Below are 17,406 nucleotides of genomic sequence, written 5' to 3' on the forward strand. Positions count from 1 at the left end.
GTTAGATGTCTGGCAATCCTTGTAGATGTAAAGCGGTAAGCTAAAAAGCAGTCATACAAAATACCAGGTTTCAGAGTAACAGCCGTGTTAGTCTGTATTCGCAAAAAGAAAAGGAGGACTTGTGGCACCTTAGAGACTAACCAATTTATTTGAGCATAAGCTTTCGTGAGCTACAGCTCACTTCCTCAGATGCATATCGTGGAAACTGCAGCAGACTTTATATATACACAGAGAATATGAAACAAAACCTCCTCCCACCCCACTGTCCTGCTGGTAATAGCTTATCTAAAGTGATCATTAGGTGGGCCATTTCCAGCACAAATCCAGGTTTTCTCACCCTCCACCCCCCCCACACAAATTCACTCTCTTGCTGGTGATAGCCCATCCAAAGTGACAACTCTTTACACAATGTGCATGACAATCAAGTTGGGCTATTTCCTGCACAAATCCAGGTTTTCTCACATCCCCCCCACCCCCATACACACACAAACTCACTCTCCTGCTGGTAATAGCTCATCCAAACTGACCACTCTTCAAGTTTAAATCCAAGTTAAACCAGAACATCTGGGGGGGGGGGGGTAGGAAAAAACAAGAGGAAACAGGCTACCTTGCATAATGACTTAGCCACTCCCAGTCTCTATTTAAGCCTAAATTAATAGTATCCAATTTGCAAATGAATTCCAATTCAGCAGTTTCTCGCTGGAGTCTGGATTTGAAGTTTTTTTGTTTTAAGATAGCGACCTTCATGTCTGTGATTGCGTGACCAGAGAGATTGAAGTGTTCTCCGACTGGTTTATGAATGTTATAATTCTTGACATCTGATTTGTGTCCATTTATTCTTTTACGTAGAGACTGTCCAGTTTGACCAATGTACATGGCAGAGGGGCATTGCTGGCACATGATGGCATATATCACATTGGTGGATGTGCAGGTGAACGAGCCTCTGATAGTGTGGCTGATGTTATTAGGCCCTGTGATGGTGTCCCCTGAATAGATATGTGGGCACAATTGGCAACGGGCTTTGTTGCAAGGATAAGTTCCTGGGTTAGTGGTTCTGTTGTGTGGTATGTGGTTGTTGGTGAGTATTTGCTTCAGGTTGCGGGGCTGTCTGTAGGCAAGGACTGGCCTGTCTCCCAAGATTTGTGAGAGTGTTGGGTCATCCTTTAGGATAGGTTGTAGATCCTTAATAATGCGTTGGAGGGGTTTTAGTTGGGGGCTGAAGGTGACGGCTAGTGGCGTTCTGTTATTTTCTTTGTTAGGCCTGTCCAGTAGTAGGTAACTTCTGGGAACTCTTCTGGCTCTATCAATCTGTTTCTTTACTTCTGCAGGTGGGTATTGTAGTTGTAAGAAAGCTTGACAGAGATCTTGTAGGTGTTTGTCTCTGTCTGAGGGGTTGGAGCAAATGCGGTTGTATCGCAGAGCTTGGCTGTAGACGATGGATCGTGTGGTGTGGTCAGGGTGAAAGCTGGAGGCATGCAGGTAGGAATAGCGGTCAGTAGGTTTCCGGTATAGGGTGGTGTTTATGTGACCATTGTTTATTAGCACTGTAGTGTCCAGGAAGTGGATCTCTTGTGTGGACTGGACCAGGCTGAGGTTGGTGGTGGGATGGAAATTGTTGAAATCATGGTGGAATTCCTCAAGGGCTTCTTTTCCATGGGTCCAGATGATGAAGATGTCATCAATATAGCGCAAGTAGAGTAGGGGCTTTAGGGGACGAGAGCTGAGGAAGCGTTGTTCTAAATCAGCCATAAAAATGTTGGCATACTGTGGGGCCATGCGGGTACCCATAGCAGTGCTGCTGATCTGAAGGTATACATTGTCCCCAAATGTGAAATAGTTATGGGTAAGGACAAAGTCACAAAGAAAATAACAGAACGCCACTAGCCGTCACCTTCAGCCCCCAACTAAAACCCCTCCAACGCATTATTAAGGATCTACAACCTATCCTAAAGGATGACCCAACACTCTCACAAATCTTGGGAGACAGGCCAGTCCTTGCCTACAGACAGCCCCGCAACCTGAAGCAAATACTCACCAACAACCACATACCACACAACAGAACCACTAACCCAGGAACTTATCCTTGCAACAAAGCCCGTTGCCAACTGTGCCCATATATCTATTCAGGGGACACCATCACAGGGCCTAATAACATCAGCCACACTATCAGAGGCTCGTTCACCTGCACATCCACCAATGTGATATATGCCATCATGTGCCAGCAATGCCCCTCTGCCATGTACATTGGTCAAACTGGACAGTCTCTACGTAAAAGAATAAATGGACACAAATCAGATGTCAAGAATTATAACATTCATAAACCAGTCGGAGAACACTTCAATCTCTCTGGTCACGCAGTCACAGACATGAAGGTCGCTATCTTAAAACAAAAAAACTTCAAATCCAGACTCCAGTGAGAAACTGCTGAATTGGAATTCATTTGCAAATTGGATACTATTAATTTAGGCTTAAATAGAGACTGGGAGTGGCTAAGTCATTATGCAAGGTAGCCTGTTTCCTCTTGTTTTTTCCTACCCCCCCCCAGATGTTCTGGTTTAACTTGGATTTAAACTTGAAGAGTGGTCAGTTTGGATGAGCTATTACCAGCAGGAGAGTGAGTTTGTGTGTGTATGGGGGTGGGGGGGGGGATGTGAGAAAACCTGGATTTGTGCAGGAAATAGCCCAACTTGATTGTCATGCACATTGTGTAAAGAGTTGTCACTTTGGATGGGCTATCACCAGCAGGAGAGTGAATTTGTGTGGGGGGGTGGAGGGTGAGAAAACCTGGATTTGTGCTGGAAATGGCCCACCTGATGATCACTTTAGATAAGCTATTACCAGCAGGACAGTGGGGTGGGAGGAGGTTTTGTTTCATATTCTCTGTGTATATATAAAGTCTGCTGCAGTTTCCACGATATGCATCTGATGAAGTGAGCTGTAGCTCACGAAAGCTTATGCTCAAATAAATTGGTTAGTCTCTAAGGTGCCACAAGTACTCCTTTTCTTTATACAAAATACCATGTCTCTAATATTGAACACTTTATGTATTGCCATCCCATACGCAGCTGGTAGAACCAGAGGTGCCTGTGAGGTTATACATGCTTTCCAAGCTAATAGATTATGTGTCTAGATCAAAGCCCTATGTACTCCACAGCAAACTGGACCAGAATGCTGAGGCAATGGCCGTGGATCCTGCAGCCTTCTTGGGTTCTGCCGGTTTTTTTGCAGTGGTTTCAGTTATATTATTTTAAAACTGGTTTCTATGAATTAAATATGAAAATGACTAATACAATCAGTACAATACTCACTGTGTTATATATTTTGGTAATCAATTCAATCTACATTGTATGCTGTCCACATATTGCTGCAGATTTCTATGGCGACGATAGATACATCCATCATAGAAGTTGTCGGGAGAAGATGGAGGTTTTACTGGCTGGATAGGAAAAGCGTGGGAGGAAGTTTGGAGTGGAGGATTAATGTTAGCTAGATGCTTCAAGTCCAATGACCAGCAGTTAATACCTTTCCAAGTTATTTTCTCAGGCTGGGTGCAGGTACAGGAAGACAGTGCAGGATCAGTTTACTTGGTTCACTTTTCCAGGATTTTCTTCACAACTATGAGGGCTCAACCGTTTTTTGAAATGACAGCTTACAATCTGGCGTCTAATACTGTGCCAAATGATAGGCAAAAGGCGTGTAGTAAATTCTATGACCACAGAACAGCACAATACATGGCCCACTCATCAAGATAATTCCTTAAAATGGTTTCCTTTCAGGGCAGGCCTCCACTGCAAAAATATATAGAATGCCCTGCTGCAAATGACAGCTGTTTCATTCTGTTTTTGTAAAGCCTCAGATAGTTTAAAGTGTTTGTTGTAGGAAGAAGTCATAACTATTTTTTAAAAAAAGTCCACAGTTGTCAGTCTTCCATCAATCTCTTTGTTCTGCTATGTCATTACTGAAAATTTCGGAATGATTTCTTAAGCTGGCAAAAAGAAAAATAAGTCTTAGTCTTTAAATAACTAAAAACTAGTAATCAACTAAAAACTAGTTTCTAAATAACTAAACAGTCTTAGTCTTTAAATATCTGGTATAAAGGAACACTATACATTAAATGAAATCTTTAATTGCTTGTTTGGTTCTGTAAGCCAGGGGCTTCATTCTTGGAAATGATTAGATAATTCTGCTGTACCACTATAAATCAGGGCCAACTCCTGTGTGTAAAACTGGTAAGAGAGTAGGGTTGCCAACTTTCTAATTGCACAAAACCGAACACCCTTGCCCCGCCCCGTTCTCTGAGGCCCCACCCCTGCTCATTCCATTTCCCCACCCTCTATCACTTACTCTTCCCCACACTCACTCACTAGCTCATTTTTACTGGGCTGAGGTAGGTGATTGGGGTACAGGAGGTGGGGTGAAGGCTCTGGCTGGTGGTGGAGGCTCCGGGTGGGGCCAGAAATGCGGGGTTCAGGGTACAAGAGAATGGGGGGTGAGGTCTTCGGCTGGGGGGTGCAGGCACTGGGGTGGGGCTGGGAATGAGGCGTTTGAGGTGTGGGAGAGGGCTCTGGACTGGGACAGGGGATTGGAATGTGGGGCAGTGAGGTCTCCCGCCGGGGGTGTGGGCTCTCGGGTGGGGCTGAGGATGAGGTGTTTGGGGTGCAGGAGGAGCGCATGCTGCCTTCACGCACTGGCGCTGTCCAATTCCCAGCCAATAGGAACTGCAGAGCTGGCGCATGGGGTAGTGGCATGGAGCCTCCCTGGCCGCCCCTGCGCTTTGGAGCCAGTGGGACGTGTCACTGCTACCAGGAGCCACGCAGAGCCAGGTAGGGAGCCTGCCAGCCCCGCCAACTGGACTTTTAATGGCCCGGTCAGTGGTGCTGACCAGAGCCGCCAGGGTCCCTTTTTGACAGATGTTCTGGTCGAAAACCAGACTCCTGGCAACCCTAAAAGTGAGAAGAATGAAATCCATTGACTTCACTGAGGCTTACATGAAGAATTTGGTTCCAGCTATTTGCTTAAGAGAGGGTCCAGCCCTAAAACTTTGGTTCCATACTCTTAAGTGAAAAAGTAATAGACCATGATGATTACCCATCTGACTTTTTAGCTAGACCACTTTCTAGTTAATCTCTTTTACTAAGCTTTTGTATCTTGAACAATAAAGAAAAAAATCTGTTTCTTATTGACGGTGAAACTGTAAGAGCAGATCAGTCAAAAAGGTGATCATTTTCACTTTTACACAAAACCAGTGAAACCCTAAATTCACTAATTTATTTGGGCATAAGCTTTCATGGGTTAAAAAAAAACCCCCCACTTCTTCAGATGCAGCATGATGCTTATGCCCAATTAAATCTGTTAGTCTTTAAGGTGCCACTGGACTCCTAGTTGTTTTTGTGGATATAGACTAACACAACTACCCCTCTGATACCTAAATTCACTACCTTTGCTGTCCATGTAAAATAGTTCAAGCTGTTTTGAAGGCTAATGCTACCTGTTAATTTCACACAGTTTGGTATAGATCTCAACCAATCGCACTTGGAGTTCTAGACTGACAAGGCATTGCTGATGCCACATGATAATATTGCCCTCATTACCATGAGTAACCAGTGCAGTTAACTTTGAGAATGCTTCCCTGCCCATTGTCTGTCCTGGCTATTTAGATTATAAGCTATTTAGAGCAGAAACTATAGGTTGGTAGGGGTACGTACAACACCTAGCACAAAGGGGCCCTTGGCTGGGCCTCTAGCCACTGCTGTAATAAATACAATTGTAATCTCGTGTCAGCATGTTCTGACATTCGAATACGCAAGCAACCAGAATAAAATGAATTCTTACACTCCGTAGAAAAGCTTTAAAGTCAATTTTTGGCTGGGGAGGACCTTTTATTTCCTTTTTACTGGTGGGGAGTTCCCATGGGTCTAGCTCTGCTGTTGCCACAGCAGGAAACTGCATCTCTGGTGTTCCTGGCATTGAGGCTGATGAAGTTGATGGGAATGTTTCACTTCTGCTCAGGCGTCTTGGAACTACTGTTTCTGAGCACCCAGCTCTAGGATGCATAGTGTCAGCAGCATCTGGAACACCTTGTTTATTCTGGGCATTTCTTTCTTCCCACCTATCAGGGAGTCCAAGCTCTGAAAACAGATGGGATTGTTCTCCTAGTAATTGGTCCAGCTGCTGCAGAGAAAATAGGGAAGACATGCATATTGTAGTAATAAAGAATTATAAAAGGTATCAGACAGTGATACACAGGAGAGGTTATGAAGCATGTCCATTTCTTATTCTTGGTCAAAAAAACTAAGTATAATTTGGCAGCTGAGAGGCTGCTGTGAAAAGGATTCAGTAATAAATTTCAATCCCATGTTCATGTTTCAGTAACATAAATTTCAATCCTATTTTACTGTGACTGACTGACATATTTGCCTTAGTACAACCCCCCCCCTCCCCCGCTCCACCCAACAGACCTCTGTGGCTGTGTATGGCAGCCCTGGATTGAAAAGGGTGTATCTTAACAAATTGTGGCCCAGATTCACCAGTGTGTGCCATGCAGGCACTGCAAAGTGAATGGACTCAATCTGGAAATGGCTAATGGACAATTCCCATTGTGGAGGAGAAAGCTGGTGGACATGTTGGGGCAGGCACAGAGTGCTGCTTTGTCAATTCAACTGTTCTTCCTCAGCTACTGTAAGTGACACTAAAACCAGGTAGAGCAGTCCTGGGGAGATACAACTCTGGTGGCCGTCTCTCTACTCTGCACTAAATGAAGATGGGGCTTCCTTCTCCCCTGACCCCAATTTGAGTTGTGTTTTAGGGCTTGTCCACACAGGGGAAAATGGCAAGCACAGCTAAAGCACAACAAGTAATCCTCTACAGCAGGGATTCCCAAACTGGTGGTCGGGACCCCTGAGGGGTTATTACATGCGGGGTTGTGAGCTGTCAGCTTCCATCCCAAACCCTGCTTTGCCTCCAGCATTTATAATGGTGTTAAATACACTTAAAGGCCTTTTTAACTTATAAGGGGGGGGGGTGGTCACACTCAGAGGCTTGCTATGTGAAAGGGATCACCAGTACAAAAGTTTGAGAACCACTGCTGTACAGTAACTCCCCACGTGAACACTCTATTCCACCATAAAAGTGACTTTATCAGAGTAAATATTCCAAAATAAAGTCATTTTTATCATTACTGGGCTCTAGTCAATTTCCCTGCATAGATAAGTCCTTAGGGAGGCAACATAGGCGAGGAAAAAAGGATGGTTCAGTGATTAGGGCATTAGCTATAGACTTGGGAGAATCAAGTTCAGTTCCCAGGTCTGTCAGACTTCTTGTGTTATCTTGGGCAAATCACTTGTGAAGAAATTCATAAAGGTATTTAAGTGCCAACTCCCATTGAAATCAATGGCATTAGATGCCTAATACCTTTGTGAATTTTACCCCTAGTCTCTCTGTGCCTCAGTTTCCCATAGAGTCAATAGATTGGCATAGGAACGGAACTGGTAGTGGGGAATTCCCAGATGAAACTCAGAATCATCCATGCCTGAAAAGCTATTGGACTATGTGGTCTGAGCCAAGTGGTAGACAGGGAACCCAGATACGGAAACTGCCAGGAACTTGGAAAAGGTCTGAACTTATTCAAGGAGTGGTGCCAAATAAGGAGGTGCTGGGGATTGTGGGGGTGTGTGGGGCTTGAAAAGAAATGGGAAGTAAACCCAGAGTTCCAATGGTCTCTACCCAGGCCGGACATTGAATGAAAGAATGGTGTTGGCTATCCTGGGACCTTTGTCCATTACACCCCAAGGGAATAAATATGTACTTGTAGTGACTGACTGTTTTTCAAAGTGTGCAGCAGCATATCCCCTTCCTGATCAGGAAGCTCAGATGGTAGCATTTGTCAAGAGGTTTGTATGCTACCATAGACACATGCCTCAGCCCCTGCATGCTGATCAAGGAAGAAATGTTGAATTCCCTTTGTTCAAAGATGTGTGTGACCTTTGGGAGATCCACAGAAAATGAACTACACCTCATCACCCCCAATCTGAGAGGTTAGTTCAATGATTCAATCACACGTGTGTTGGTATGCTGCCCTCTCTGATTGAAAACAATCAAAGAGAGTGGGATGAGCTTTCCTCCTATGTTAGGATGGCCTAGTGAAGCAGTGTCCAGGCAGCTACAGGATATACACCCTATATGATGTTATTTGGTGGAAGATCTGCCTGCTTGTTGAACACATATTGGGGGTAGATGTATTGGAAGAGTTAGAACATTAGCATACTAAGTCAAACCAATGGTCCACCTAGCCCTGTAACCTGTCTCCAACAGAAGCCACTACCATAGGTTCAGGGGAAGTGTACACAACAGGACAATTCTGGAGACATCCAGCTGGCTTCCCCTCCAGGTTTTTGGCAGTCTGAGGTTTTGGGTCACCTCAAGTATGGGGTTACAGCCCTGACCATCTTGGCTAATAGCCATTGATGGACATACCCTCCACTACCTATCTAGTTCTTTTTTAACCCAGTTATACTTTTGGCCATCACAAAATCCTATGGCAATGAGTTCTGTGGGCCAATTGTGCATTTCCTCTTGTTTGTATTATATCTGCTGCCTATTAATTTAATCAGGTGACCCCTGGTTTTTGTATTGTGGGAAAGGGTGAATAACACTTCTCTGTTCACTTTTTCCATACCATTCATGATTGTATAGACTTTTATCATATCCCCCACTCCCTTAGTCATCTCTTTTCTAAGCTGAACAGCCCTAATCTTTTTAGTCTCTCCTTGTACGAAAGCTGTCCCATATCCTTGATCATCTTTGTTGCCCTTCTCTAAATCTTTTCCAGTTCCACTATATCCTTTTTTGAGATGGGGAGATCAGAGCTGAGCACAGTATTCAGGGTGTGGGAGCACCATGGATTTATATAGAGAGATTATGATACTTTCTGTCTTATTTTCTCTCTCTTTCTTCATAGTTCCTAACATGGTTAGCCTTTTTGACTGCTGTTACACACTGAGCTGAAGTTTTTGGAGAAAACAAGTTTAGCAATCCATCCAAGTATGTCACACAGGTAGCAGGATACTTGAGTTCTGTGAGCCAGGCTGTGAAGAGGATTCAGGCTATGGCCACACAAAGACAGAAAGAATACTACAATGCCCGAGTCATCAGAGAGGTGTAAGAGCTAAGAGACTCAGTGTGGGTATGAGACCAGACTAGAAGGAAGGGGCAGGGTCCAAAATTACTCAGAAAGCTTAATGGTCCCTTTTACAGGCATCAGGAAATTGTCTGGGATGCTACGTGAGCTGTCCGGGGAGCCAGGTCAATAAACTTTTGTGGCATATTACAACCAGTTGAAGCCCTCTGTGAATTCAGGGCAGGGACACTGAGCCCACACAGGAGCCCTGGGTGACCACCCAACCTCAGGCAAAATACTCTCAGGACTGCTGTATTGCAGATCCCCTGCAGTTCCTACACACAAGGAATGTTCCTGAGTCAGAAAGCCTAGAGTGGGTACCTCGGCCTGATGAAGATGGGGATCGTGAGTGTGAGCAAACCCCCGAGGTGGTGTCATGGTAGGGCTCAGCAGGGGGGCATTCCCAAGACTCACCCCAGCCACCAGTCTCAAAATCCCAGGGCAGACCGGAGCAGGTGCACAGACTGGCTTAAGGACTATTTGAAGTAGCTTCAGCAGGATGCGGAGGCACATCATTTTAGAAGGTGGGAGTGAGGGATAATGTAATAAGCCAGCAGGTGGCACCTAAATCATGGGAGTCAATGGCCTAGAGGGGCAAGCCACTGGAGGATTCCATGACAGTGGGGAGAAGCTGGAGGGATTTGCCATCCTGATAGTAGTGTGTGTTTTGGGGGTGAGAGAGAGAGTTCTGTGGGAGGAGGAAGGACTGTGTTGCTCTGGGCAGGGGTGTGAATGAGCCCAAGAACAGGACTGTCAGAGACGGCTAGACTGGAACTGGTGATGAGCACTGGGGACTCAGGGTTGCATATATCCTGAGGATGGGGGAAGCATGAGTAGCCATGGAGCAGCAAATCCCACCAGGCCAGAGGCCCAGACTGAGCAGCCACTTCTCCAGGCTAGTGCATCCCAGCTCTACGGGCATCCCTGGTGGGAGTGGAGGGCTCAAGTGTGTGGGTGTGGGATCAAGGTTTTGGGCACCTGCGGAGGTAGGGGAAGGGATGGTGCTATTATCTCACTTGTTGAATTGACTTCAGTCCCCCATTCCCTTTCAGCCCATGGGTCTGTACTCATCCCCTGGCCTAATTAAATGATCTCAGAACTCTGTGTGCACATGGGTGTTTTTGTGGCAGGTGTTTCCAGATCCATGTAAGCAAAGCAGGTCTATGCCTGACCTGAAGAGAAACAGGTGCAGACATGCTACCTTTGGACATCTACCAGATCCTGTGTCCAGCACCCAGAAGGGGGTAGGTGGGTTGGTACAATGCTTTATAGCAGCAACTGTTACTTAATGGGGCTGACAATTATGCTTAATGGGGATACCCTTCAAATAATTTAGGAGCACTTAAAATTTTTTGGGGTTTTAATCTCATGCTGGCTCTAGTTACTGCTCAAACAACAGCTTTCAGTCGCTCCATAGCTACGATATGTTTTCTGTGTACATCAACTGTGACTGCTCCTGGCAGTTGTTTTACTTCTTTCATATTAACTGCAGATGATGGGTATCCATGCCAGGTGAATCCTTACTGCACCTACCAGCCATGTTAATTTTTGCAGGCTCTTATCAGCCTTCAGTAATTGAAAATTTCTGCACCGTGAAGTTAGTGTCGAAATGGTTGTTTTGTCTGTACACGTACATGACTGCAAGTCATGCAGCAATTCTATAACTGCAGAGGTTGATTTGGAGGGAAGTTGATGACATTTTTGGTTGTAAAATCACAAATGGCAAGAAACAAGTGATTAGTTGGAGAGCTGACAAAATATAAAGTTCTCTCTTTCCAAAGAGAAAACTTCTGCTTTGCATCTGACAGCAGTTTATTAATAAAATACCTGATGGATTTAACATTTTTTAGACTTTGAAAGAACAACAGTGTGGCCAACACCACTAGTGATTTTGAGTGTATCCAGGGTTTGAAGCACCTTGAGGGTCTGGTTTTCAGAAGGTTGGACCTCAGCATTTTCTGAAAATCAAAGCCCTTTAAGGAGTCATAAGTTGGACACCTAAGAACTGAAGCACCTGGAAGCACTAGTCCCTTTTTGAAAATCTTGGCCCAAGGTTGATGACACAATTTAACCTTGTTGGTTTGGTCACATGTTCAACTCTCAGCAAATGCATGTGGAAGCCACAGAAAGCAACCACTCACTGTGACATTGCACCAGTAAAGGCAATAGGATTAAGAGTCTTTAAACTAGATTCCTTTTTCCTATGTTTCACAAGAATAGCTGCTTTTACAACGTACCATCAGCATTCCCTCCCTAACCTGGCGAGCGCGATCATTCAGCTGGAATTCCAGTTCAGAAACCTCATGACGAACAGCTTGACGTAATACCTGCAGTTGTCTTTTTTCCTCCCTGTAGTAGACAGCAGAAGAAAAACAATCAGGTAAATAGTGATGCTCCACAAAACATCCATTTCTTATTCACGCAATTAATACAGTGTTGTTTCATACACAGTACCACAAAACATTCTGCAGTCTAAGTAATAACCTAACAATACTAGCGTCCGATAGTTCCTTTTCTGCATTGCAGTATGCAGGCCACAGAACTCTGAATAAAACTGAATACAGGCCCAACTGTAAAGTCTTTCCTTTCTCTTCTAACCTTTCTGTATAGTAATTCATGGGGAATAACCATTCAGTCGTACAAAAACAGTCCAGGGCACTAGTTCTCACTGCAGACAACCCAACTAAACAGATTTGTAGTTTGAGTTACGACAGTACAAAAAAACAAAAACAAAACAACCGAACAAAAAAAGACATACCTTCCGGCCTCCACCCCTCACTTCAAAGTGCTCTTCATTCAAAAATGCCTTGTTTGATTAACTGCTATCTTCCCCAAACTACCCTCCTCTGCCAAGCGACTGCACATGAAAAATTTCAGCCAGAAACAAGTTTTATTAGAAGGAAAGACTTATTTTTTAAAATTAGGTGGATAATGGAGACTGTTTTACAATCTTGATGATGTTGTTACTACTATGATTCGAATACAGTGCTTCCTTTTGTTATGGCCCAATCTGTATAACGTCCTCATCATCAATCCCTGCCCTGCCCCCCACAAATGTTCATCTGGAAAGCTGAGGTCAAAATAAATGAGATCTATTGCAAATTATGCCTGTATTTCCATTGTATTTTAAGTCATTTTAAACTAAAATAGACCATATTTTTAATTGTAATGTTTCTGAACATTGAAATTAATGGAGACAAGTCATACTTTTCGATGGACACAATTACATAAAAAGTCTTTTTCATTTGCAGGGTGGGCACAATACATGCACAATACCCATGATGGCAACTTCATGACTGGGGATGTCATACTCATGAGGAATCCCAGCCACTGAGTCTGAGAAGTATCAAAGAGAGTGTACGTTCGTTGGTACATATTATAAATCCCTTCTGTAAACCTAACATTAAAGCAGCACTATGGGTTGGATAAATGGATAGTAATAAAGTAATAAAGAACAATTGAACACTGACTTCTGTGTTATACAGTAAAAATGTTAAGTCTGAGAGTTGGCACATACAGCAAGATGCTCTGCACACACACTCAGGGTATAGCTTGTCCAAAATGTTGCTTTTTTAATGACCATAATGTGTGTGTTGCTGTAGTGATGTAATTACCTTCCTTCAGCTGACATAGCACTGGGAAAAAGATCCTGTTGCTCTATCAGGTGCTGCTCAATCTCATCTAGCTTCTCCCGGAAACTCTGGCAAGAACTCTTCATAGCTTCTATTTCATTAATTGTGCACTACGAAGAAGAACAAGAAGAGGGACTACTTCATTACCTTCCTTTTAATATTTATCATACTGACAGCCCAGGAGGAAGCAGTCCTATTCTCATCCACAGAACAGGTACATCATAAGCAGGCTTGTCAGACATTCATAGGTACAAGCTCCCAGATAACAAGTGAGATGACTTCTGAAGAATATAAATGATCAGCTCTTCTTTCTTAAGTCACGTAGGCCTCCCCTTGAAGTCAATGGAAATTTTGCCCTTGTCTTCAAGGGAGACAGGATGTTGCCCATAGTTTTGATACAATGGGTCAAATTCTGAGCTTAGTTATACTTATGTAAATCATTAGCACTGACTAGAGTTGCCCTGGATTTACATCAGCATCATCAAATGAAGGAGTTTGCTCCATGTGTCTGATTTGAAAGACAGGTTGAGAACTGTACGTCTGGAACCATCGTCACGTTTTCTTGACCCACCATTTGTAGACGTTAACGTTGAGCTGACTTTTATATCACTAGTGGAGGCAAAAGGATGAGTAAAGTTGAAAAAAGAGGATCAGATATTGATAAGAATAAAAATAGTAACTGCAATCGCACTAGCTAGGATAAAATTCCAAAGGCTATACAAGTCTTTTGGGATTCAAGCTGGCATTATGACATATATAGCTCAGTTCTCTCTGTGCCAAAAGTCTGCAAACATCACAATTCCCACAGATTTGGTCATTTGCTCAAAGCTGTTCAAATAATATGTCATACAAATATATTTCAGCCAATACATTGCTCATCAACTGTCCTTGGCAAATATTGCTTCGAGTATCCATTATTAACTATTTGACATTTGAACCGTTTTGACAGGACACACGATTTCTGTCCACAGACTGGATGAGTGTAACTCTTGGAATCAGGTTTCCAAGACAAATTCAAAGTTTGCTTTTTGCAGAGAGTTTGCAATATTTGTTCACAAGTCAATGTTTTGGGGAACATTCCTGCCAGTAACATTGCTTGATAGAATATACAAACACGGCCAAAGCACATTTGTTTATAAAGAATATGAACTCTCCTACTTCATGGCAAAAAAGTCAATCACTAACTGACAGGATCTAGAAAAAAATTTCTACGGGCAGATTACTCCATAATCGTCCACTCCAGGTTCTCTCTTGCACAAGATATTGGTTTGAATGAACTGTCTTTCTCTAATATGGCAATTTGTATGTTTGTATCTTTAAAAATTCAAATAAATATTTGGAAATAATGTCTACAGTGTTTCATGTCTAACTGTGGTCATTGATGGGTATTGGGAAGTAATTTCCCCATAGCACAGTATTTCTCTGGGGACATTACATTTTTCCATTAAAACTCTAGCATGGGCCTCAGTTAGAAACGGGATTCAAGACTAATTGTTTAGATCAGTTATACATTTGAGTAAATAATCAATGGATCACTGGTATGTTCTGCTTTGGCGGTTCCTGCGCATCAAGATGTTATGGAACAGTCTATCCACAAGGGTAAAGCTTGTCTGTGCATGAGACGGAGCTTTCTCAGGGCCTGGTTCAAAGGTGTGGAACCAACTCCCATGGGATCTGCAAACTACCCCAAACCTCACAACTTTCCATGACAAGATCAAGCTGTATTTCTTCTACCTGGACTTTGCTAATATAAAGACTTAGCATGTCATATGTTAAAAAATGTAATTTCCCCTCCTAGGGAGAGGATGAGAGAAAGAAAGAAAGAAAGAATAAGACATCAAAAATGTCGGTCATGTCACTTAATTCACTGCTGTAGATCACTCAAGTACCTCAGTGATGGATATGGTATAAGAACATAAATAGACTAGAATGATGTTATGACCACTTTGGAAAACCTAACCAAAACAATTTTTTTAAAGTTGTGTTAATCAGCAACTAAGCCTCCAAAAGGTATGGAAATAAAGTGTTTCTGTTGGGAAATAATTTCCTTGTACAAGAAAATGTCATACCCAGACAAATAAAATCTAAACATGCAAATTCAATATAATCTGATGGCTATTTGCAGTTAATATAGATTTTGATTACTTTTGTGGGGATGACATTGATGACATTTGATTAACACTGACTTCTGTCAAGAACGATGTTGCAGTTACTATAGATTTTGATTACTTTCAGGAGTTTCTCTTGTTCTAGCAAATGTTTGATGATTAAATCCCTTGACAGGCTGGGCTAAAGATTACGGACCAAATCCTGTCGTGTAGAATAAAGCCCACATACACAGGATTTTCTCCATATGAAGAAGCGAGGAGCAGAATCTTCGACTTTGTGCAGTGGAGCAGTACCCGCAATTCTAAGACACAGGATGTAGCCGCTGATGCAACCTGCTGCTACTCTCCCTGCAACTCCCCAAGATTTTAGGCCAGTAAAGCCTCAGACCCACTGACTACACACCAGCATACCTAATGCTTTCCAATTTACATGGGTATGGAGTTCCACTGTACATCAAGCTAGGAATGTTTTCTGACCCCCCCACATGGGTTTTCCTACATGTCCCTTACACACAACTCACATAATCCCAGCTTTCCCAGTCGTTTGGGTCCTTCCTTGATGCAGGGGCTGGATTTCACATGATTAACCTCAGACAAGTGCCAGATTTAACACATCTTTGCTTAAACAACAGAGCTTGAACAATAGTGTAGTGTGCAGTCAATGCCCGCAGTATCCTCAGTCTCAGATTACTGAAAAAGCATCACTGTTAATCCTTCACCACCATCACAGGAGTGATAAAATAAATTGGACAATGTAAATTCAGCTGTAATGTACTAAAACACTGACATCTTGTGGCAATTGAGAGACATCTCACAAAATTCATAGCCCTCCAGCAAACAGTTTAAAGAAAAGCCCCCACAGTAGTGATATAGTCAATAACATGAAATTCATCAATTTCAATTCATAGGGGTTAATCTGTTTTCTGTACTTTTGACCCACTTGTGGTTACAATATCCCACGTTTCACTTTGAGTTTCAGGTTCAAAGGAAGAAACTCATTTGAAACCGCCAAGTTTGCATAGTTTCAACACAAAACCAGGAGAAACATTCACATTTCTCATGGTGCAGAAATATCCATCGGCCCAGCTTTTCTCAGAAACGTTGTGAGCTTTCCAACAATTCTAGCTGGGCTGGTTCATGGGGGCTTAGGGCAAAATCTGAAATGGAGGCCCCTAACCCTTCTAAAAAGCCTGACAACCACCCCCCGGCACATAACCACCTACACCCAGCCCTCCCCCAGGAGCCTCAGCCCTCAAGGGAGCTCTCCTGCCTCCCCATCCCACTCCTTACCTTACCCCTCGGGTGTTGGGTCCATCCTGTGTCCCAGCCAGTCCCCGAGAGAGCCACCATGGTTTTGGTAGCGAGCAGGTGAACACCTGGCACGTGGCACACTGCATGCAGGGGCTGCTTTACCCATAGGGGCACTGCAAGCCTGAGCACCAGATCTCAGCAACACACACTAAGTTTTGGCTCAGCTGTCCCCCACCCTCTGTCATGACCAACGGGCGGCTGGGCCAAACCTGAGCAGTGCTGCAACCCTGAGTGCCCTGTTGAAATGCCACTCACTACAGTTTACCTCAGCTGCCCTGCATCATATTGTTCCATGGATTTCGGGTGCCTCTCAAACAAGTGAGGCCCTCCATCCCTCAGGTGGCCCTGAATCCTCAGTTTTGAGTTTGTAAAAAAGTGACAACCTGGTGACTTTTTGTAGTTTCAGTTCTTTTTGCAAACATTTCACATGGTTCTGATGGCAAGTACAGCTTTAGGTTGGCTAAGGGTATGCCTATGCAATTAAACACCTGCAGCTGACCATGTCAGCTGACTTGGGCTTGTGGGGCTCACGCTACCAGGCTGTTTAATTATGGTATAGACATTTAGACTTGGGCTCTGGGACCCTGTGAGTCAGCTGACCTGGGTCAGCCGCAGATGTTTAATTGTAGTGTAGACATACCCTAAAATGCTCCCTATTTTACCTGGGTCAGATTTGCTGAGATACTGGGCACTCACCATCCACTGCTCAGCCCCTCTGAAAATCAGGGCTCAAAAGTATCATATCAATTTTATTGAAATCAATGAGTCTATTCATGGGATGATTGGGTCATATGGGATTTCACCCTTATTTACTCAGTATATAGCAGCATGTATAAATACCAAAAGGAGGGCATTCTGCATCTTCAGACATAAAGTGGTTAAGCTGCATAAGTTCACAGAAAACCATAAAGTTTCTCTTTGGTTTCAAAACGCTGGCTGACCTAGTATTACTATATAAATTTGACTTGTTTTTCTACAAACCGTTCCCTCCCTTTAGCCATTTCTAAATTATTTTTTGCCATGGGTAAGGGCCCTGATAAAATAAAGCTACAGGGCCAAAGAGAGGTGAGTCTGAATTAGTGTAACTTACTCTATCTGCTGGCCCCTTCAGTGTGGAAATCACAACTACTTAGGTTCTTTTTTGGGACTCAAACTCACTTGGCCAAATTCAGAGTGGTGC

General features: G+C 43.5%; 1 protein-coding gene across 1 annotated transcript in view; it reads right to left on the minus strand.

Annotated features, from left to right (window-relative positions):
- Positions 1–3,313: 3,313 nt before the first annotated feature.
- The window catches only part of ITPRID1 (ITPR interacting domain containing 1), a 62,208-nt gene continuing 48,115 nt past the window's right edge, over positions 3,314–17,406 (minus strand). The window contains exons 12-15 of the mRNA XM_084621379.1: positions 12,790–12,917; positions 11,413–11,524; positions 5,833–6,171; positions 3,314–3,985 (exon numbers count right to left, since the gene is read on the minus strand). Of these exons, the coding sequence (XP_084477505.1) occupies positions 3,956–3,985; positions 5,833–6,171; positions 11,413–11,524; positions 12,790–12,917 (609 nt within the window). The 3' untranslated portion in view covers positions 3,314–3,955. The remainder of the gene's footprint in view (positions 3,986–5,832; positions 6,172–11,412; positions 11,525–12,789; positions 12,918–17,406) is intronic.

Source organism: Lepidochelys olivacea (genome assembly GCF_965140295.1).
Source record: "Lepidochelys olivacea isolate rLepOli2 genome assembly, chromosome: 2".
Taxonomy (NCBI): domain Eukaryota; kingdom Metazoa; phylum Chordata; order Testudines; family Cheloniidae; genus Lepidochelys; species Lepidochelys olivacea.